The sequence below is a fragment of the Siphateles boraxobius genome, unplaced genomic scaffold (assembly GCF_051911475.1).
Source record: "Siphateles boraxobius isolate OS27281-9 unplaced genomic scaffold, OSU_SipBor_1 48, whole genome shotgun sequence".
NCBI lineage: Eukaryota > Metazoa > Chordata > Actinopteri > Cypriniformes > Leuciscidae > Siphateles > Siphateles boraxobius.
Window position 1 is genome coordinate 6476109 of NW_027509119.1, and position 23205 is coordinate 6499313.

The 23205-nt window shown below is 42.9% G+C and overlaps 1 protein-coding gene across 2 annotated transcripts in view; it reads left to right on the top strand.

Annotated features, from left to right (window-relative positions):
* mrvi1 (murine retrovirus integration site 1 homolog) overlaps window positions 1–23205 on the top strand; it is a 55078-nt gene that overhangs the window by 26157 nt on the left and 5716 nt on the right. For both annotated transcript variants that reach the window (XM_077201783.1, XM_077201784.1), the window contains exons 11-24: window positions 3836–3942; window positions 4130–4194; window positions 4734–4907; window positions 7124–7201; window positions 7287–7333; window positions 7431–7487; window positions 8395–8886; window positions 9062–9140; window positions 11910–12024; window positions 12097–12127; window positions 13574–13714; window positions 13809–13940; window positions 15732–15885; window positions 15978–16027. In XM_077201783.1, the coding sequence (XP_077057898.1) occupies window positions 3836–3942; window positions 4130–4194; window positions 4734–4907; window positions 7124–7201; window positions 7287–7333; window positions 7431–7487; window positions 8395–8886; window positions 9062–9140; window positions 11910–12024; window positions 12097–12127; window positions 13574–13714; window positions 13809–13940; window positions 15732–15885; window positions 15978–16027 (1722 nt within the window). The remainder of the gene's footprint in view (window positions 1–3835; window positions 3943–4129; window positions 4195–4733; window positions 4908–7123; window positions 7202–7286; window positions 7334–7430; window positions 7488–8394; window positions 8887–9061; window positions 9141–11909; window positions 12025–12096; window positions 12128–13573; window positions 13715–13808; window positions 13941–15731; window positions 15886–15977; window positions 16028–23205) is intronic.

The window sequence follows — 23205 nt, forward strand, 5'->3', positions numbered from 1 at the left end:
TTCGTCAAATAAAAATAGCAGTTATATAGTCTGCTATATATACAAATATAGGTTATATAGGTTATATATATATATCTGCTATATAACAAATATAGGTTATATAGTCTTTTTTATAGTATTTTTTAACCATGCAGCAAACAAAAAAAAACAATAACTTGAAAAAAAAAAACCTTTTAACTTTTAAACCGTTAAACTGTTAATCGCTTAACATTTTTACTTTCGGTTAACGGTTAAACGGTCAATGTGAGCATCCCTTCCACCAATTCATAGTTTTATATAACACCTGTGTCTCTGGGGAAGTATAAATCTTAAGGCCATGACACACCAAACCGGCCAAAGTCTGGCCTTTTTTTAGCATCTGTCAGATCAGTTTTTGTGGTGTGATTAGCCGCAGTTGAGTCGGTGTCAGTCAGTTGGTGAGAAAGATCACTCTGATTGGCTGTTCAGCGGAACAGATGAAAAAACGTGTAAAGCACAATGTAATTTCACCATTCCTGATTTCTAACATGCACTAACCACGTTTGGCTCGATCTTGCGGCTAGCAGAAACAAAAGCTGATGCTCTCCGTATGTTTTCCCGTCATCCCAGCTTGATATGTAAATTGTGCAAGCTTATTTTGTCCATTAGAAGATCTGAAAAAACACATTAATTCACCCGCCCACAGAGCCTACCCTTGAAGAAATCAGGACAGAAGTGGTTGAAAGTGGACAAAAGAGTCGGATTAAAACACCAGGTGTAAACAGGAATGTGTCTTCCTCAGTTACTTGTGATCCGATTGACCCAAACGCATCTTAATACCAAGTGTAAACAGGGCCCTAGTTTCGGCTTTCTTTTTTGAATGACGGATATAGACTGCTGCCACCTGCTGGTATAGACAGTTATTTCCTCACGCTGGTGCCTGTACCTGCTGGCCGTTGTTCAAGCGCAACTTTCCGGTCGAGGCACAGACGACGCGAAGCGACAACACAGACAGCTTTCATTACTGATTGTTTTTTGATGTCAGTTTGGTGTGTCACGGCCTTTATTGGTTGGCCAGCTTTATTCACAGTATGATGAAAAGAGATTAGGACACCTCTCTGTAAAAAAAGTTTTAGGATTTATGGCATGCAAATATCTATTTTAGTCTGACAGACCAAAATAAGTTGTTTATCACACCAAATTTTCATAATGAGTATTTGTCTTGGTGTGAACCGGTCTTAATCCTGAGTTTTCAGTAAAGTTGTGTGTCATTTTTCATTCTAACTCTCTACCCCCCATCCCCCATTGTTTCTTGTCCTATGTCTGACTGGTTGGTCAAACATTCCCATCTCAAACTCACGTCAGTAGTTGAGATATAACAGACCAAATCTGACCTCTATGGGGTGTAACGGTACATGTTTTTGTACCAAAGGTTTACGGTACAGATCTTTTAGTTCTGCTCACATTTTTTTACCGACTGAATGAAGCATTGTTTTTACCACCGCATGTGCTGAACTTATAATATAATTTGAAACCCTGACATAATATTTATATCATTATTTTTTGATGTCCTGAACATGTTTAAAAAATAATGGAGAACAGTGAGCTGCTGTGGGAAAAGTGCACAATCCAAGTTTTAATCATGAAAACATAAAACCGTACCTTATCTGTAAATGTTAGAAAGTATTTCCATTTTACAAAAAGGCTCATCCAACTTCACAGACTTCACTGAAAGAGCGCCGACACACGCATGCATGTCAAACAGACGGAGTGCAATAATTCTGACTAAAATATACATTTCGCTAAAATATTTTGCATTCAAAAGTGAAAGCACTTCAAATCTACAGCACCATAAACTGCAGTACGAAAAATGTGTTGCATAGAGAGATATTTTTGATTTAAAAACAGAACCATAGTTTGTTCAGCAAAGCACTGTTTAATAAAAAAGAAAAAAAAGCAATTTTATTTCCCCATCCCCTCCCTTACCTTATAATAATGTGCCACACAAACGACTGATCCCACGTTATATTAAGTGTCTTTAACTACTATGCACTAACCTTTGAAATAAATAATTTGATACAATGCACTTATTGCATGCATACGTTTTTACATTTGACTTGTATTTACAAATGCATACATGTAATTACAGCTGCGATTAATTTCTGTAATTAATTGTCCCGACCCCTTCCATTGCACAATGAGTCCGAAATTCGCATCCGAAATTTTCGCACGTTAAAAAAAAAATTCCACCTCACGTGATGTCCATCACGCTTGCACACTGCCTCTGAAACTTTCGTCCGTCATAAAAAATATTCGGATCGGGTTCGATTTTCTGCGTTTTTCGCATCGGTAGCAAGCAGTTTGAATGGTGTTTTGACAATTCAGAGCCACCGAATCACGAATACGAAAAAACACATACGAAAATTTCGCACTCAGTCTGCAAGGGCCTTTAGACCTAACTTACCCTTAAACCTACCCGCACCAAACCTGTCCCTAATCATACCTGCATCCAGCAAAAGTATTGGTTACACTTTATTTCAAGGTGTCATTGTTACAGTGTAATTATATATTTAAGTACTGAGTGATATTAACTAACTAACTATTAACTACATGTACTTACTAGTTGCATGTAATTATGCATAATTTACTGTTATTACTATGGTAAGTATATGTAACGTAACAAGGACACAATAATAAGACAAATAAAGTATTCCCAAAGTGTTTTGCAATACAACATGAACACATCAAGTACATTGTACCAAACAATTATATTTTATGTAAAAACGTAGAGGTTAAAGACACCAAGTATAAAATGTGCCCAGTCTTTTCTCCTTCAAACACGTGCACTAGCCACCTCACCTCTAACATACGTTCCCTGGTTCAACAGAGGAGAAAGAAAATGAGTGTAATCTTTTCCTGAAAGACAACATTCCACTCTCAATCAAGATTCAGATATTATCAGTACCCTAGAATGGGTATTTGAAATCCTACTGGTTTGAAAATGTCACGTTAAGCGGCCACGAATATATCGGTCATGGCCTGTGAGTGAGAAGAACTATTGCTCCACTGAAGACAAGCTTCAGGACACAAGCAGGATTTACTGTTCTGTTTTTCTTTTGGAGACCACAGACTGTTTGAACATTAAAGCCTGTAAGGGGTTGTTGTTTCATTGTGCTATTCTTGAGTGAGTTCAATCCACTCTTAAAAGGTTGGGACTCAAATAAGACCACTCTTTAAAATCATATTACACTTCAGTTATCTAATCCCAGAATAAAGGCCAAACAATTAAAGCTTCCACTCTGTGGACAGCAAGGACTGCATTATAGTTCTTGTGTATAAAAGTATGATAGCACTTGATGTGATGTGTTATGTATATGTTGTAAATCTCAGTCAGTGAACGCTTCTGATGCAAATTGAAGAGGGTTTGTTGCACACAGAGAGTTAAACTTTTATAATAGAATGATTTTTTAACTATGAACAGATTCAGTGAAAGTATTTTTACATAAATTATAAAAAAAAAATTATCAAAAGTCTTCACAGATCAATTGTAGATCACACAATATTGAAAAAAAGAAAAACAGTGTAATTGGATGATTGCAAAGACTAATATTTTGCTTCCTCTCGTAAAGGGAATGTTATCAGAGCATGTTGTTTTTCCCATGGGATAAAGCGTTTTGAGTTGGTATGTGTGAGATTTTCTTTGCAGGGGCTAAAAAAGTAAAGCTGCTACTGCACAGTACAGTTGGAATAGTTTCTATACTTCCTCAGGACTGAATCACACTTTGCTCTTAATTTCTTTTCTTTTTCCAAACACGACAGAAATTGTTGTCACCATGTCCAAGAGATGCTGTGAAGCAACCTTGTGTTTCTTTTGCAGTACGCTCCGGTTGAAAGCAAGATAGTAAATGTAACCATGACTCCACCAGCTATAGTGCTTCCAAGACAAGTCAGCAAGCAGGACTCCTGTCCTTTGGAGAAAGCAAGGTATTGATGTCGTAGACCCATTACAGGATTCCTAAAAAATCTCCTTTGATTTATTAGCCTTCAAACAGCACTTTTAGTAATTCAATCATTGTAAAAAGCTGCTAAAATAAGTCACTGTTTGTACTTGTGCTGAATGTGAACTTCTTCAGTGTTGGTATAATGTGATTTGAACCCTTATGTGTGTCAGACCACACAGCCCTAGGCCTCGTCTCTCCCGAAACTCTGCATCATCATGTCCCATCACCACAGTGGGTATGTTCAACTATACATGTAAACATACTGTTTTAGATATTTTGTAGTATTTAGAGATAATTATGTTTTCATATGGCATAATATGCAATGTAAAAATAGTCATGTATTGTAACTCAATGGGCCAGATTTACTAAACAGGGCAATAAGCGCCAATGAAAGTGGAAGGTTCTGCTCTAGATCTACTGACGACGCACAAATTAAAGATCACAGACGCAGCCGGATCATTTTCATAATAACCAACGCAATCTACCAAGAGCAGCGCAAATTAGAGTCTGGTTTAAGATATGCTTTTTGGGCAGTAAAACCAGTAAATTGACTACCGCAAACCTTAGTAAATCACCTTGCGTGATTCATTTCAATTCTCTCCTCCCATAAATTTTGCATCTGAAAGGGAAATTCCTACAAATCCATATGCAATAAGATCAGCCACAAAAATATCCGCTTTGACTTCTGTTTACTTGTTTCTCCTCTGAGATGAGTTGGCGGGGTGGTGTGTTGTACAGCTGTGCTTAGGTTGTGTGTGCTCATTTGTGTTTGAGATGATGACGGGCACGTGATAGACCTGGTGAAGGATCCTCTTCCTGAGCTGAAGTTATCTGAAGAGGACCGGCTGAAGAATCTGGAGCTGCTCGATGAGGCCAAGAAAGTCAGCGATCGCTTCCTGCAGCGCAGGGGCCGACGCTCCACCTGTAGCCTTTCTGACTCCCCCACAGGTAACAAGATTACTACCCCAGTTACGACAGTGCTTCTCAAACTGGGGCCAGGGCCCTTCAATTTAAACTCCATTTAACCCTTTAACAGTCACACTAAGAAATATTTTGGCAAAAAATGATTTATTGCTAAAATCGTGTTCTTGACACCTCATTTAGCAACTTTTCAGTTTTTAGTTTTTTTCAGATGACCCTTTCACTAAACGGACACACAAGTCAACCAGCCCATTTAGGGTCATTTTCAGCATGAACTGACAAGTATTAAGCATTAATGGAATTTTTCATTTGTGCAACTGAAGTTGATTTTTTTTCACATTAACATTATCCATGAATTAGTAAAAAAAAGTTTTTTAAAAAACATGTTTTTATTATAACACATGCAATAAATGCATTGTAAAAAGTGCAACAGTAAACAATCTGTATAAAATTTAAGGTAAAAGATAAACAGTCAATGGTATATAATAGAAATATAATAAAACAAATTATTTATATGATATGGTACTGGTAACAAAGCATTGGTTTTTGTTGTTCTAACAAAGGAACAACTTCTCATTCCTTAGAATAGATGCATTTTAATATTTTGATTATAGTTCACATTCAATGTACAAAAAAAATTAATTAGAATAGAATATCAAACATATTCACTATATGACGAAAAGTACTTAGACACCTGATTATACCAAAAGGAACTTTATTCTAAATAAATAGAAATTAATATTTTACCAAAAGGAACTTTATTCTAAATAAATAGACATTAATATTGAGTTGGTCCCCCCTTTGCATCTATAACAGCTTCTACTCTATTCGAAGGCTGTATATGTATTTAGGTATGGTCATGTTGAGCTAGCTAGCGTCCAGTTCAGTTTACCCTAACTGGGCAACTCGACCGAGCGGTCACGCATTTTTTCTGCGGTAACACAGAGAAAAAATGTATCACCACATTGCTGCCATTCAAGAAAATATACTGTTAGTATGTCTAGAACATGAAATCCGCTTTAAAAAAATATTGTATCAACTTTTAGCTTCAATTTCAGCCAGTGTTAGAAGAAAGGCGTCGCGTCAATACATGTCCGGGGTTTTTTCAACTTCTCAGCAACAATATATTTTCAGCATTGCCAACAGTGGATATGATTGCCATCACACACTCTTTTCAATGAAGGTTATAAGGACAAAGAGCCAAAAGTGGGGTTTGGCGAGTTTTAATTACAGCAATTTGATCGCGGAAAAAAGCCAACCGTGCGGTTACAATGCAAAGGTGCTGTAAAGTTTCTGAGAAACACTGTTGATATTTAAAATCACCAAAACAAACACGCTCCTAAGGATCATACCCCTATCTTGATAGCCCTGCCCACAAATCACAAACCCGCTATATGCATCAAACACAGTCACCTCCCCCCTCATGAGGGGACATGCCCCTTACTGCTGATTGGCTACAAGTGTGTTTTGGTGCTCGGTCCGATCAATTTTTAACAGTGTTACTCAGAATTCACTTACTGCACCTTTAATTTTTAAAAAAAGTCTGTCTTCCTGTTTTAGTGGAAATTACATCAACACATTGAATAACGCTGTGCATTTCAAGGCACTTCAGTGGACCTTCAACAAAAGATTTCCTTCAACAATAATGTTCCAGTTTCAGTCATCCAGTGGTTTTCTAGGCAGTTGCGCATATCATGGAAAAGTTACAGTGTTTAGGTTTTACATGGTCTTTCTTAACAGGAATTTAGAGATTGTCTCGTGTTAACATGTATAATGTTTAAGTCTTGTTTCTATAGCTGGATAACTGTGTATTTTATCATTTTATCTCAGTCACGTCCCATAGACTTCCATTGTAAATGCAGTACTTTAAACACCATTTCCTGTGGTAACTGACAGCCTGTCAAGATGTCAACCGAGCAACTGGACAATTACTTGGTTATATAACTTGATAGAAAAAATAAAGAACACTTCTATCAAGTGGTGAATGTTTTTGTTGCAATCTTGAAATGTTTATTTCAGAAGCAGCTTGATTATTTTCAGCTTTTGCGATTTCCTTGCTTATCAGACTTTAACATCATGTCCGCATGTCCTCGAATATCTTGAGCACCAGCCAAAATTCCTCCTTTATCCTGCACACCACCCACAGCACACGATCTTGAGCATATTCACAGGTCGATAAGAGATAAAGCAAAGTAATATCCAAACTTTGTCCAAAAATGGCTAATGTTGTCAATGGGTTACAGCTCTCTCCCCGAACCCAACGCCATGCTCCTCCCCCAGACTATCCAGAAGCAGTTCCCTCTCCGCACCCTCACAACTAGGTACCATGCTGTGTTTTCTTTCACATTTGCCTGCAGTCCCTCTCCATGGTTGATCTAAACTAAATGGTTTTGTTTGCTCCTCCAGGTCCTGAGGCCTTCGCAACTCCTCCGGCAAGTCCCTCCACAACTCAGGTGAGAGTCACTTTTAATTCCCTTCTATATAGCGTTGATATTGTGTCCCCTTGGTGATGATAAATGTTTCGTTGTTTTTGTTTGTGTATGTGGTCAGCATCTGGAGGTACCATCTACCCATGACCAAGAGGATACGGGTAAACCGGAGCAGGAGGTTTGTGTAAATAATGTTATTCCTTCTGCTCTTCTCACTTTAATCTTCCTACTTCAGTGTTTCAGGTTTAAGCAAACATGCTCGAATTTTTTTCCTCTTTTCCTCTTTTTTCCTTTTATTGTAACCTATAATGTTAGTCAAGTGCCAATATAGTTCATCTTTACCTTTTCCTTTCTAATGCAGTCTAAAGTAGTACATGTGAAATGAGTAGCAACAATGGGTCCAACTTTATATTAAGTGGCTTTAAGTACTATGTACTTACATCGAAAAATAAGTACAATGTACTTATTGTGTTCAGGTTGTATTGTAAAACACTTTTGCTGCTATTGAGATGTGATACTGGTAAGGTTAGGGACAGGTGTGGTGGTATGGGTCGGTTTAAGGGTAGGTTAAGGTGTTAGGGAAGGGTCAACTGTGTAATTACAAATGTAACTACATACATTAATTACAGCTGTAATTACATGCAGTTATTTTCAAAATATAAGTACAATGTAAAAACATGTATGTTCACAATAAGTCCATTGTATCAAATTATTAATTTCAATGTAAGTACATAGTACTTAAAGCCACTTAATATAAAGTGGGACCAAAAAGGGTTTAAAAAGAGTACTTATAATTACTTATAGTACTTATTAAAAAGCTGACTAGAGTAAATATGAAATAATATGCGTAAGTGTTAACTGAATGTAATTGTAACAAGTAACAAGAAGTGGGAACCAGCTAATCTTTAACATGAATTTTAATGACAAATTAAAATTCCAAACTGAAAGCAAAACGTGCTGCACCCACTTTTGAGCTGACTTCCGCACATGAACACAAAAGAAAAACAACTTAATTGCCACATATCTGTAGCATGCTTAATCAACACCTTAATCATTAAACTCACTCTTTTGTTCTTTTGCTTCAGACCTTCACGAGGCTAGTAGAGTGGATGCCTAGCGACAAGAAAAAAAAGGTGTCCTCTGGAACTTTAACCCCGCGTTATGCCACCACCGTACCATCCAGAGATACTACCGTGGTTCAGAAGGAGAAGCCAGACCATCATGGAGCAATGGACAAGGGGACGAACTCTGAACACACAGCACAGAAAAAGGAGGAGACTCATGGCCGGGGCGTCAGTCAACCTCCAGCCACAGGGGTCGCCAAACCCGTCCCCCGGCCACCCACACAGCAAGCCCCATGCACGGCCGAAATCAAAACAATAGGGGCCTTCCCACCTCTAATGAGAGCCGTCTCCTGGGACACGGTGGGCTCCATGAACATGAGAAATGCTGCTCCCAAAGGCGAGGAGAGTCTGTCCTTCCCTGACAAATCAAGGGAGTCTCTGTTTAAGTCCTCTGGGTACAAGGACTTCCCTGTGCCACCTGGGACCGTTCAAAAACTGTCCAGTTTGCGTGAGGTAATCCTTTGTTGTCTTTGGCCAACCCGATAACCATGCTTTTTCAATAGTTTAATGTTCCTTTTTACGGCTTTCTCTGAGATTTAAGCCCAGTTGGCAGAATAAAAGGAATGTTATGTCCCTGATTTCGCCAAAGCGGAATAAAGTTGGTTTATGGTTTTCATTCCTCTTCTAGGAGCACAAGCTGGTGCGTAACCAGAGTATCTACAGCTCAAAGCTTCCTGACCTGAGTGAAACAGGCGAGCAGGAACGAGGTGCGATCATTTTGAGTCAGTCTGTGCATAAACTTATTGCAGCTTATTTTAGGGGCCAAGCACCAAAGGTTCGTAGGCACCTATTGTAATCGTTAGTGTTCCTATTTTTATTATTCTTCTTCTGTTCTGGAAGTCTATGGCTGCTAGAACCACTTGCGGGAAAGTTATGAGATTTGGCAAACAGATAGAGGACAGTCTGTCACCATACCAAATTTGGAGTCTCTAACTCAATCCCTCTAGTGCCACCAGCTATCCAAAGTTTCACTCACCTTTATGCTAATAACTTTTGAACCGTAAGGGCTAGAAATTCTTTTCCCCTCTGATTCCTTGGCTCCAGACGATTCGATTGCACCCTATAACCTCATTTTCTGTTATGAAAATCCGATTTTGATAAAAATGAAACCAGATCATCTTCAGACCATGCCAACAAAAAGTTATGAAATTCAAGTTGATTCGTTAAACTGTTCGCAAATAACTTGCGAACGGATTAGAGGAGGAGCCCGGCAAAATGAACGTGAGGCTATATCTCCTCAATGCATTAGCGTATTCTGACCAAACTTGGTGTGTGTTATGACAACCAAGACCTGAGAGTACCTGCACAGTTTTGGCTCAGTCAGCTTAATAGATTCCTTGGGTCATGGCGAGAACATAGATACCAATTTTGCCATAATCGGCCGAACGTCCTGTCCGCCATTTTGAAACCTACTTTTTTCTAACTCCTCCTAGACCGTTGGTCTGATTTTCACCAAAATTGAATCGTATCATCTTCAGACCATGCCGGCAAAAAGTTATGGATTTCACGTTGATAGACAAAACTTTTTGGTATACCGCATCAATAAAGTTGAGGCATAATGCCAAAAGACTCTGAGGTTGTATCTCTGCAATGCTTTGGCATATTGACACCAAAGTTTGCATGTCATTGTCACCTCACTCTGACCACAACTCATCAAATTGGTCACAGCACCAACTAATGATCGAAAGTGATAATCCATTAAAGCATTATTAATAGTGACTGTATTTGTGATTTTTCAGCTATTTTGCTTAAAATCATCTTAATATGTCTATAATTGCTTATTGTTGCAGTTGGTCTGATGTTGAAGCCATTCTGCCATTACTTATCGTGCCTTCTTCTCTGCTTGGCCCCTTAATGGCAGCTTGCAGCTATATTTATATTGTTGGTTTAAAGGATAAACACCCAAAAATGAAAATACTGTTTGCCCTCATGTCATTCTAAATCTGTATGACTTTCTTGCTTCTTATCTGCAATACACAATATATGATATTTTGAAGAACTTTGGGGTCCAGACAAAATTCCACAACACTTTTTTCTCAAAATATCTTCTTTTGGGTTCCACAAAAGAAAGTCATTTGGCAACACTTTATTATGATGGTTCCTTTTGAACATTCTGTTGACTAAGTAACTTTGCTACATGTCAAATAACTTTCATTAGAGTATTAGTAGACTGTTTCCTTAATATCTGCTACTGACTATAAATAACTTCGAAAAAACATGTTATTCTAACCCGAAACCTAGCAGTCTACTAATACTCTACATACACTCTAATGAGAGTTATATATGTAGATGCAACATTAATTATAGTCAGCAGAATGTGTTAAAGGGACCATCGAAATAAAGTGAAACCTAGTTTTACATATCTGAAAGGACATGGGGGTGATTAAATCATGCATTTTTATTTTTTTTATTTTGGGGTGAACTATCCCTTCTGTTTTAGGCAGATGAATTATTCTGGTTATGTGTTAATCCAAAAAAATAAAAAATAAAAATCAGTTCTATGTAAACTGTCCCTTTCTGGCATCTCAAATGTGAACACATAAGTTTTGTGAAGTCTTGACTTTTAATATTTTAACATGTAACATTTTTGCCTGTTTTTACAAACACAGGGACTATTCAATATTATTTTCTATGCTGTTTCACAAGTTGTCCGTTTGTTTCTCTGCTGTTGTCAGTCGAGCTTAAAATGATAATTCACCCAAAAATGAATATTCTGTCATCAGTTACTCAAGTTGTTCCAATTCTGTATGAGTTTCTTTGTTCTGTTGAACACAAAAGAAGATATTTTGAAGAAAGTTGGTAGTCAGACAGTCGCTGGACCCCAAAGACTTCCATACTATGAAACAAATGGAATCAATAGATTTGGTTACTGACATTCTTCAAAATATCTTCTTTTGTGTTCAACAGAATAAAGAAACTCATACAGGTTTAGAACAGATTGAGGGTGAGTAAATGATGATTTTTATTTTGGGGTGAACTATACATTTAACATTTTTTTGGGAACCCAGAACATGGGGCAGATATGTCACCCACTTTTATGGGATTATTGTGTCACTGTTCTGTTTTTACACTGATTTTTATTACTTGTCTGAAATACATTTAAAATGTAACTATATTCTTACACCACTAGGCGGCACATATAGGCTAATGTCACAAACACGTAGTGCTTGTAATATTTTCTTTTACAGTTCTCTCAAATGTACACTATGCAATTTTTGACGCTCAGAATAGAGGTTAATAAACAAAACTGCATTCATTTAGCGGAAGAACATTGTAGCCGAAGATACTTCTCTCTGTTTATGTCTATGACGAGTCACGTCAGTCAGAGACTTTTCTGCTGCGTTTGTCGTAAAATATTCAGAATGTAAACACTTATTATATGCGCGGCGTAGTGATTCAGGATGAAACAAAAACACTGTTTGGAAGATGGACTCATTATGTATGCATTAAATCTTAGTGATTGATTCATCTCTCAGGTCCACCGTCTCCACACACTAGCTCTCCCAGTGAAGAGGAGAAACCTGACGCTATGCCCAACATTTCCGATGTCATGCTGCGCAAGCTCAAACTGCACAGAGGTTTACCTGGCTGGTACGCTCATAAATCCATAATTTGAACATAGAAATATGAATTACCTACTAATAATATTCTTTTTTGTTGCAGCGCACCTCCGCTCTCAGAGAAGGAAGTTGAGGTGTGTATATTCTTGAGTTTCGTATAATTGTATTGCTTTATTTTTATTTTAAAAATGTCCTTATGACAATGAGATTATTTGGCCATTTTTACACGTATTCGACCCTTGTTAATTTTGGACTCTGTATAATATAAGAAAATACAGAATATATGTTGTGCAGAATACGGCTGTTTTGATATGTAAGTGAAGGCCATGGCTGAGCTGGGCTTAGGACATGGCAATTTGATGGGCTTTAGTGAGTTCCTGTCCCCTGTGAGGAAACTAACATGCCTTTGTGAATACAATCTGCTCCCAGGATGACGCTAGTGAGGGTCAAGGGCTGGACATACTTTCCTCTCTAATATTCAGACAATACTGGCTGTACTCCTGCCGGACTCTTTGATCCTGACAGTAAATTTCCCATGATATTGATGCTTTCCTTAGTCCTGTTCTCAAAAGCACAACCTCTTGTAAAGTCAAGTTATTCATCTACCATGTGTATTAGAGAAATTTGTATTGAAAATTGTATTCAACCCTACTAAATCGACAGATCAAATGTACACTGCCATTCAAAAGTTTAGGGTCTGTACGGTATTTATTTATTTTAAAGGAAAGAAAATTATCTTTTTTTTCAGCATGGACATTAAATTAAATTAAATCTTCATTAAATTAATCAAAAATTTCCTCAAAAATGTGCAATTGAACAGAAATGTTTCTTTAGCAGTTTCTTAATATTACAATAATTTCTGAAGGATCATGTGACACTGAAGACTGGAGTATTGATGCTGAAAATGCAGCTTTGCATCACAGGAATACATTACATTTTAAAATATATTCAAATAGAAAACAGTTATTTTACATTTTAACCATATTTCACAATATTACAGTTTTTACTGTATTTTTTATCAAATAAATGCATCCTTGTTAAGACTTTACAAAACATAAAAAAAACTGTACAGTAGTGTATTTTTCACAATAACTTTAATCATATTTCTTTATATAATCTGTTCTCAGGTCATGATCTTTATTGTTACCCACTAATATTCTATAGATGCATACATATTAACATTTAAAGAAAAGCTACAGACAGTGGAAACATGGTGTTTAAATATCATTTTGAATGTAATTAAAAATATATATTATTTCAGATTATTTTTCTCTGTACTTGTCTTTAAAATGCTCACCAAATTTTCGGATAAAAACTTCTGATTACAAACTGAACAGTCAAATGAATTCATTAATGTGAATGTCAATATCCTGTCAAATATATGACACATAGCACTTCCTTAGAATGACACATATGTAAAGTAACTACTTTTCTGTATGATATCTGGATTGATCTTTTCCATTGTGCCATAGGCTTATTGACTTATAAACATGTGAAATCAGTTGTGTTTTCACAGTGACAAATACCACAGCGAAATTATGTATTTTGTCTTTTAATGGTTTGCTGTCTTCTTCCTGCAGAACGCCTTTGTGCAGCTGTCCCTGGCATTCCGCAATGACAATTACACGCTGGAGTCGCGGCTGAAACAGGCGGAAAGGGAGCGCAACCTGACCGAGGAAAACGCGGAGAAGGAACTGGAAGAGTTTAAAGGCAGTCTCAAGGTCAGAACTCAATGCAAACCGCTCACATAAACTCACATGTTGGGAATAAACTAGAAAATAGCTTGATTTTTTTTTTGTCTGCATGCCATTCCAGAGCACTGTGTCAGTGTGGCAGAATGTTGAGCTGCGTGAGTTTTACCAGCAACTCTTAGAAACGATTGCCGTATTACATCGCCTGACAAACCGCCTCTCCAGCAGGGCTGAAATGGTGGGAGCCGTGCGGCAGGTGAGATCCTCAACATTCCTGCATCACAACTTCATGTGAACTTCTAAAGCTGCGGTCACTTGAACCAAATTTCGGTGAAACTTTGCAGACACAGAAACTCCATTGTCAGTAGTGTAGCGATGTCACTTTCAAGCCAAGCCCGCTTTTTGTTGGTCAAAGCGGTGAATTCATGTGACCAACTGAACCCGATATGTAATCTGAGTGGAGAACTTTTTTAACCCTCAAAATTTGGTCACATTAGCTAAATTGTGCATGCAAAAACAGGTCATTTGACAATAGCATATAGATATATGAAGTTCTGCTCACATAGTAGTCACTTTCAATCCAAGCAGCTGCACTGACCAACATGAACACGAGTAAAATCTACTTTTTCAACCTCACGCAAAACTCTTGAATCTACAGATACCTTTTTGAAATTACTGGATTTAGCCCACAAACAACAGTAAATGTGACTGCACCTTCACGCAATACTTCCCATTACACAGATTACTAATGAAATGCCCTCAAAAATATGCCAAACAATGGTAAATGTGACCCGCACCTTTACCAGTGCCATACAACATTTTTTTAGGGCAAAATCCAGTTATTTCAATACGAATCTACGTGATCAGCAATATTGTGTAAAGATGTGGTCACATTTAATGATGCTCGCCGTCATTTTGAGGATAAAATCCAGTCATTCCAATAGACTGGGAGTTTCGCGTGAGGATAAAAAAAGTTCCCCAGACAGATTACACTCATGTTCAAGTTGGTTGCACAAATTCATTGCATTGACCAACAGAAAGCTGCTCGGTTTGAAAGGGACTTCTGTGTGAGCTGTGCTTCATGCATCACTACACTATTGACAATGGACCTTTTTCTGCAAAAGAGATTTTGGGGAAATTTTCCTTCAGGGTCTCTCTCAGCTGAAGTGCTCTTCATGTTTTCATGAGAAAACTATCCTTTGTCTTGGTGGAAGCACTAGATGGGAATGTTTATTTTCTGGAGGATAAGAGATGTTTGTGATAGATTTAGCTAAGTGTCATGCTTGCCCTTAGGTTAATGTGCAAGCTAAAGTAAACCAAGTTAACAGAGAAGGACTCAGTGGTATGTCTGTTGCTAGTGGTGACACTATTAGGCCCCGCATGGGTTCACTGCAAGTATCATTACCTCAACTCACCATGCCTTGCTCTTACATCCCATAACTTAATAGTGACTGATGATACAAATATTTTTGAGGGTGAATGATCATAACATAAACATCTTATTAACACCCTCCATGCATTTGAAGTCTACTTTTGCATAGTAGATTTGCATAGTAGAAAATGAGTGACACGGATTAAATATTTGATAATTTGCTCAACGTCATTTAAGACATGACCCTGAATTAACATCCTTCCTGGTCCAGCTACAACATTAGACAGAGACCTACCAACTACTATATCCTTTTTTGGGAGATAATCATTTTATTTTAAGAATATCATCTTGTATTGAAGCTTGTTTCTTCCTTAGAATAAAAAAGAAAATAGCTAATCGAACATTTATTTCATAATTCAGATTTTTTTTTTCAATTACAATTGCAAGTTTATATCTCGCAATTCTGACTTTTTTCTCGGCATTGCGAGTTTAAATCTTGCAATTTTAACTTTATTTCTCACATTTGCGAGTTTGTCTTTGTCTTGAAATCAGAATTCTGAGATAAAGTCACAGTTACTTGTTTTATTTTTTGACCAAAAATCCCAGAGTTCTGGAGATGCACAGTACCCAATGGATTGTGCAAATGATAATGTGCCTTTGCTTTGGCCGTTGCAGGAGAAGAGAATGAACAAGGCCACTGAGGTTATGATGCAGTACGTGGAGAATCTGAAGAGGACGTATGAGAAGGACCACGCTGAGCTGATGGAGTTCAAGAAGCTCGCCAACCAAAACTCCAACCGCTGCTATGGGGGTTCAATAGACACTGGAGGTAAATCATCCAGGGCTTCAAAACCACGGTTGCCCCCAAAACATGCCTGTTCATGTTTCATATTCCATATTTCACTTATGCATTTCGTACAGATGACGGTGTTCCACGTACATCAAGATCCATGTCTCTGCAAATGGGAAAGGTAAGCAGAAGTCTGTTCCTAAAGAATTCAAAAAGCCTAATGCTTTAGGAAAACTTTTCTTTTTAAGTTTTGTAAGTTTCTTCCAACTAGAACAGGAAGTTTTTTTAATGGTCAATAGCTTTTGGTTTGCAATTAGATGTTCCTGCTAGTCAGATCAAGACAGTATTAGGAAGAACATTTTCATTCTAAATGACATTTTATTGGATACAAATTTGGATATGCCTCAAAGTACAAGATGACTTGATAATAATAGTATTAGTAATAGTTATAGTAACAGTAATCATTTTATTCCGTTTTACACAAATGGTGAGACAGTAAATCATGTAGGAGGACTCGCATTACATTTTAAATAGGTAAACTAACATTCAAAAGTTTGGGTTCACTATATGATTTTTTTAATGTTTTTTTAAAAAGATGACTCAACAAGTCTGCATTTATTGATCTAAATTAAAGTAAAAACACTAATATTGTGAAATATTGATTCAATTAAATATTGGTACAAAACAACTGTATTCTATTTTAATACACACTGATCCAAAACATTATGACCAGTCACAGGTGAAGCGAATATTGTGGATTATCTCCTAACAAGTCCACATATTAAGGTCTGGGTGGATTAGATGGTAAGAAAACTATCAGTTCTCGTAATCAACGTATTGGATGCAGGAGAAATGGGCAGGAATAAAGATATGAGAAACTTTGACAAGGGACAAATTTTTATGGCAAGGCGACTGGGTCAGAGTATTTCTGAAACAAGGCTTGTGTGTTGCTCTCAGTCAGCAGTGGTGAGAATTCACCAACAGTGATCCGAGGAGAGTCAAACAACAAACCGGCGACAAGGTGTCGGGCGGCCGAGGCTCATTGATGCATGAGTGCAACGAAGGCTATCCCGAGCCAACAGAAGGTCTACTGTGGCACAAAATAAAAGTCACACAAAAGTTGAATGATGATAATGGCAGGAATGTGTCACAACACACAGTGCATCTGCTGCGTATACCAATCAGAGTGCCTATGATAAACCCTGTCCACCATCGAAAGGACCTACAGTTATATTTTCTTTTACATCACATGGATGGCTGTGTAGGTGTGCGCTGTTTACCTGGGGATGTGATGCACTGTGGGATGACAACAAACTAGGGGAGGGAATGTGATGCTCTGGTCAATGTTCTGCTGGGAAACCTTGGGCCGGCCATTCATGCGGACGTACATTTGACAAATGCCATCTATCTAAACATTGTTGCGGGCCAGGTACACCCCTTCATGACAATGATGTTCCCTGGAGGAAGATCCACACATTGTTTAGGAATGGTTTGAGGAACATGATGAAGAGTTCAAGGTGTTGCCCTGGCCTCCAATTTCCCCAAATCTCAATCCAATTGAGCATCTGTGGGATGTGCTGAACCCACAAGTTTGATCCCCGGCGGCACCACCTCGCAGCATACAGGACATGAAGGATCTGTTGCTGATGTCTTGGTGTCAGAGACCACAGGACATCTTCAGAGTCCATGCCTCGGTGGGTCAGTGCTGTTTTGGCAGCACTTAGAGGACCAACAGCATATTAGACAGGTGGTCGTACTGTTTTGGCTCATCGGTGTATGTTAAAATGTAATTTATTCCAATGATGCGAAGCTGGGTTCCCTATCGGTCAGTCACTACAACGTAGGTCATGACTGACCAATAGGAATCTCGCTAGAGAGGCCAATCTACTTCGAGTGAAACTAAAACAAGCCAATACACATTGGCGTGCAATCATTTGCATCAGCTGCGCGCCCTCGTTAGCGCGGGTATAAACGAGCAGCTGGTGCGATTGCACACTAGCTTTTTGCTTCGGAGCCAAGCACTTCGTATGCTGAACAGAGTGAATTTGAAAGCAAGCCTCTTCTGGATCTCTCCACTTTGGTGCGGGCGTGACGGCACAACAGCGCGAGCGGTCTTTTTCTCTTCTCTCTCTCTCTTCTTTGTTTGTTGTTTTAAAACTGAGCAAACAAAAAAGCTGTTTTCACGGCTGGTAAGGTGCGCGGTTAAAGCGCTCAACGGCCGTTTTTACGGCTGGTAAGGTGCGCGATTAAAGCGCTCAACGGCCGTTTTTACGGCTGGTAAGACCAGCGAGAGAGAATCGCGCACAGACAGGTGCACATTCCTGTCTGTGTTCGCTGTGACCGTTCCCCTGCGTGCTTCAGCACCAAGGAGAGCAGTCTCTAAAAGAGCTTACACAGATAGTTTGCGTCTTTTTCAAGATGACATTCTATCTGTGTGTTTCTGGATGCGGTCGTTACCTGGGGTCGCGGGATGGTCACGATCGCTGCCTTGTGTGTCTGGGCCTCGAACACGCACAGGCAGCGTTCGTGGATGAGTCATGTACCCATTGTGGGAAGATGACCATCTCGGAGCTGAGGTCGAGACTCACGTTCCTGCAAAGGGGCGGAGTCCCCGTGCCTGCACCTCGTTCCAACCCCCCTTCGCGGGTTGCTTCGGGCAGTGACACGGGTGACCTGAGGATTACAGTGAGCGCGCTTCCTTCGGGGAACCAACCCCCTAGGAACCCTCACTCCTCTCATGCTCCGCAACCAGTTGAGCTGCCAACGGAACGTTCTGGACCGTCCTCGAGATGTGTACCGGTCGTTTCGTTCGGCGCTCCCTGCGACGACCAGATGTCGATCGCTGCATCGGAGGGTGGGTCAGACCTCTCCGCGGACGACGGCTCGGAGCCGCTGCCTCCTTCAGGTGTGCCAGCGGTGCCCGAGTCGGACCCGGAGATGATGGCCATGCTTTCCCGGGCCGCCAACAGGATCGGGCTCGTGTGGAACCCTCCACCGTGTCCCGAGCCCTCAAGGTTGGACGATTGGTATCTCGGGGTGGCGCGCGCTGGTTCTCAGCAACCCACCCCAGTGCCTTTCTTCCCGGAGGTGCATGAGGAGCTCACAGGGACGTGGACGGCACCTTTTACTGCCAGAAACCGTCTCGGTGGATCCTCCTCCCTCACCACCCTTGATGGCGGGGCAGCTAAGGGATACACGCGTATCCCGCCAGTGGAACGGGCTGTTGCTATGCAACTGTGCCCTAACTCCACTTGGCGTGGAGAACCGTGTCTTCCTTCCCGGGCTTGTAAGTACTCGTCGGACCTGACCGGCAAGGCTTACAAGGCCTGTGGGGAAGCTGCCTCTGCCATGCACGCCATGGCGTTGTTGCAGGTTCATCAGGCCAAGGCACTGAAGGACCTGCACGAGGGTGGTCATGATCCACAAGTTCTCCAAGAACTTCGTGCCGCAACTGACCTCGCGCTCCGTGCGACGAAGGTCACTGTGCTGTCAGTGGGTCGTGCGATGTCCACACTGGTGGTCCAGGAACGCCACCTCTGGCTGTGTCTGGCTGACATGCGGGAGACCGACAAGATCAGGTTCCTTAACTCCCCCGTGTCCCAGACCGGCCTCTTCGGCGACGCGGTCGAGAACTTCGCCCAGCAGTTCTCGGCTGTACAGAAGCAGACTGAGGCCATTAGACACATCTTGCCGCGGCGGTCAGCTGCTGCCTCCACCCCACCGCCCGCGGCTCCTCGGTCTGCTCGTCGCCGTGGGCGTCCGCCTGCGTCTGCCCCTGCTCCCGCGCCGCAGCAGCAGCCTCCATCCAAGCGGCACCGTGGAGCCAGTCGCAGGCAGGGCGCCCCGCCCGTCCAGGCCCCCGCCAAGAGGGGCGGCAAAGCCAAAGGTAAGCGGCCCTAGGACGGGCGACCCAGAGGTGGAAGGGACTGCTCTCCAGGAGACGATGACTGCATCGCTCCCTCCCCCGGAAGAGGGCCGGGTGGAAAATCCTTTGTTTCGTTTTGTTTGTGTTCCGCCGCTGGCCTTAACCAGCGGTACCCAAATTTTCAATAAAAGAGCAGTTTCTATCATCTCTGGGTCCGAAGAGGGCCCGGAGAGTAGTGGGGGGTCAGAATCCTCACCACTCTCATCCGCCTCTTCTATCGCCAGCCGGCAGCTGCGTACGGTCCGAGAACGCCATCGAGCCGCCTCCCGCACCTCCTGCCCCGTGGAACCAGGTAAGTGCTGCACAGCACACTCAGACCCCGCTACGGGCCGCCTCCCAGAGAGAGCCTCCCGAGCTGCGTCCCTGTGTTCCACCTCGCTGCCCCACTCCGGGTACGCCTACGGTCCCTTTGGTCCCGCTTGTACGGTCTCTGCGAGCCTGGTTAGCGCTCCCCAGGCCGTCTCGCTGGCTCATTCGAACCATCAGGCTCGGCTATGCGATTCAGTTCGCCCGGCGTCCCCCCAAGTTTCGGGCCATCCACTCCACTACAGTGAGAGCAGCCGATGCCCATGTCTTGCGTGTGGAGATCGCAGTCCTACTGGCGAAGGATGCGATAGAGCCGGTCCCTCCAGCCGATATGAGGTCAGGGCACTACAGTCCCTACTTCATTGTACCCAAGAAAGGTGGTGGGTTACGACCGATCTTGGATCTGCGAGTTTTGAATCGGGGCCTCCACAAGCTACCGTTCAAAATGCTCACGCAGAGACGCATTTTCGAATGTATCCGTCCCCAAGATTGGTTTGCAGCGATCGACCTGAAGGACGATTACTTTCATGTCTCGATTCTTCCTCGACACAGGCCATTTCTGCGCTTTGCGTTCGAGGGTCGAGCATATCAGTACAAAGTCCTACCCTTCGGGCTGTCCCTGTCCCCCCGTGTCTTCACGAAAGACACGGAGGGGGCCCTTGTTCCCATGAGAGAACAGGGCGTTCGCATCCTCAACTATCTCGACGACTGGCTCATACTAGCACACTCTCGAGATCAGCTATGCGAACACAGGGACCTAGTGCTCAGGCACCTCAGCCAGTTGGGTCTTCAGGTCAACTGGGAAAAGAGCAAACTCTCCCCTGTGCAGAGGATCTCTTTTCTCGGTATGGAGTTGGATTCGGTCGCCCAGACAGCGCACCTCACAGAGCAGCGTGCTCAGTCGGTGCTGAACTGCTTGAACACGTTCAAGGGCAGGACAGCGGTCCCACTGAAACTCTTTCAGAGGCTCCTGGGGCATATGGCAGCAGCATCAGCGGTAACCCCGCTCGGCCTGCTACATATGAGACCGCTTCAGCACTGGCTTCACGGCCGAGTCCCGAGATGGGCGTGGCGTCATGGCACTCACCGGGTGGCAATCACACCGGCGTGCCGCCAGACCTTCAGCCCGTGGTCAGACCCCTCGTTCCTGCGGGCAGGAGTCCCCTTGGAACAGGTGTCCAGGCATGCTGTGGTATTCACAGATGCCTCTGCCACCGGCTGGGGTGCCACGTACAACGGGCATGCAGTGTCAGGGGTGTGGACGGACCCTCAACTGCGTTGGCACATCAACTGCCTCTAGTTGCTAGCAGTACATCTCGCCCTGACCCGCTTGAAAAGACGGCTACAGGGCAGGGACGTGCTGGTCCGTACGGACAACACTGCGACCGTTGCGTACATCAATCGACAAGGTGGTCTACGCTCCCGTCGCATGTCGCAACTCGCCCGCCATCTCCTCCTCTGGAGTCAGAAGCATCTGAGGTCGCTTCGAGCCATGTATGTCCCCGGCTTGCTCAACCGTGTGGCCGACGAGCTATCACGAGCTGTGCTCCCGGGAGAATGGCGACTCCACCCCCAGGCGGTTCAGCTGATCTGGAGAGAGTTCGGGGAGGCTCAGGTAGACCTGTTTGCCTCCTCAGAGACCTCCCACTGCCAGCTGTTTTACTCCCTGACCGAGGGAACACTCGGCACGGACGCACTGGCACACAGCTGGCCCCGGGGCCTTCGCAAATATGCGTTTCCCCCAGTGAGCCTACTTGCGCAGACACTGTGCAAAGTCAGGGAGGACGAGGAGCAGGTCCTTCTGGTGGCTCCCTATTGGCCCACCCGGACTTGGTTCCCAGAACTCATGCTCCTTGTGACAGTCCCTCCCTGGCCCATTCCTCTGAGGAAGGACCTTCTGACTCAGAGACGGGGCACCCTATGGCACCCGCGTCCAGACCTCTGGAAACTCCATGTCTGGTCCCTGGACGGGACGCGGAGGTTTTAGGTGACTTACCCCCTGAGGTACTTAACACCATCAGTTCAGCACGGGCGCCGTCCACGAGACGTGTTTACGCCCTGAAGTGGAACCTGTTCGTCAAGTGGTGTTCTTCTCGCCGAGAAGACCCCCGAAGATGTCCGATAGGGTCTGTGCTTTCCTTCTTGCAGCAGGGGTTGGAGCGTAGACTGTCTCCCTCCACCCTCAAAGTACATGCTGCCGCTATTTCAGCTTATCACGACCACATAGATGGCAAAGCAGTGGGAAAGCACGACCTGGTCGTCAGGTTTCTTAGGGGGGCGAGACGATTAAATCCTCCTCGACCCCCCTCCATACCCTCTTGGGATCTTTCCCTGGTGCTTCGAGCACTTCAGGATGTTCCCTTTGAGCCTCTGCAGTCAGTAGACTTAAAGCTTCTTTCCATGAAGACTTTGCTGCTGGTTGCACTGGCCTCTGTCAAGAGGGTAGGAGACCTGCACGCATTTTCGGTCGACGAATCGTGCCTAGAGTTCGGGCCGGGTGGCAGCCACGTGGTACTAAGACCCCGGCCTGGCTATGTGCCCAAGGTTCCTACCACTCCCTTCAAAGACCAGGTAGTGAACCTGCAAGCGCTGCCTTTGGAGGAGGCAGACCCAGCCCTGGCTTTGCTCTGTCCCGTTCGCGCTCTGCGTATGTACGTGGACAGAACTCAAAGCGTCAGGACCTCAGACCAGCTCTTTGTCTGTTACGGAGGCCAGCAGAAGGGAAAGGCTGTCTCCAAGCAGAGGATGGCCCACTGGATAGTGAATGCCATCGCCTTGGCTTACCAAGCACAAGGCGTGCCCTGCCCGCTCAGGCTGCATGCACACTCCACGAGAGGCGTTGCATCCTCCTGGGCGCTGGCACGTGGCTCCTCGCTAACAGATATTTGTAGAGCTGCGGGCTGGGCGACACCTAACACGTTCGCTAGATACTATAGCCTACGTGTAGAGCCGGTGTCCTCCCGTGTTCTCACCCTAGACGGGTAGAAGCACTGAGAGGTCTGGCTCTGTCGGCTTGCTGCACCCTACTGTGCACCCTTATTGCTCCAGAGTAAAACCTGTTGAGGCCTCCAAAACCCCTCGGCCCGGACTTGGCGGAGCGTCCGGCGCCAGGCCCTTATCCGCTGAAT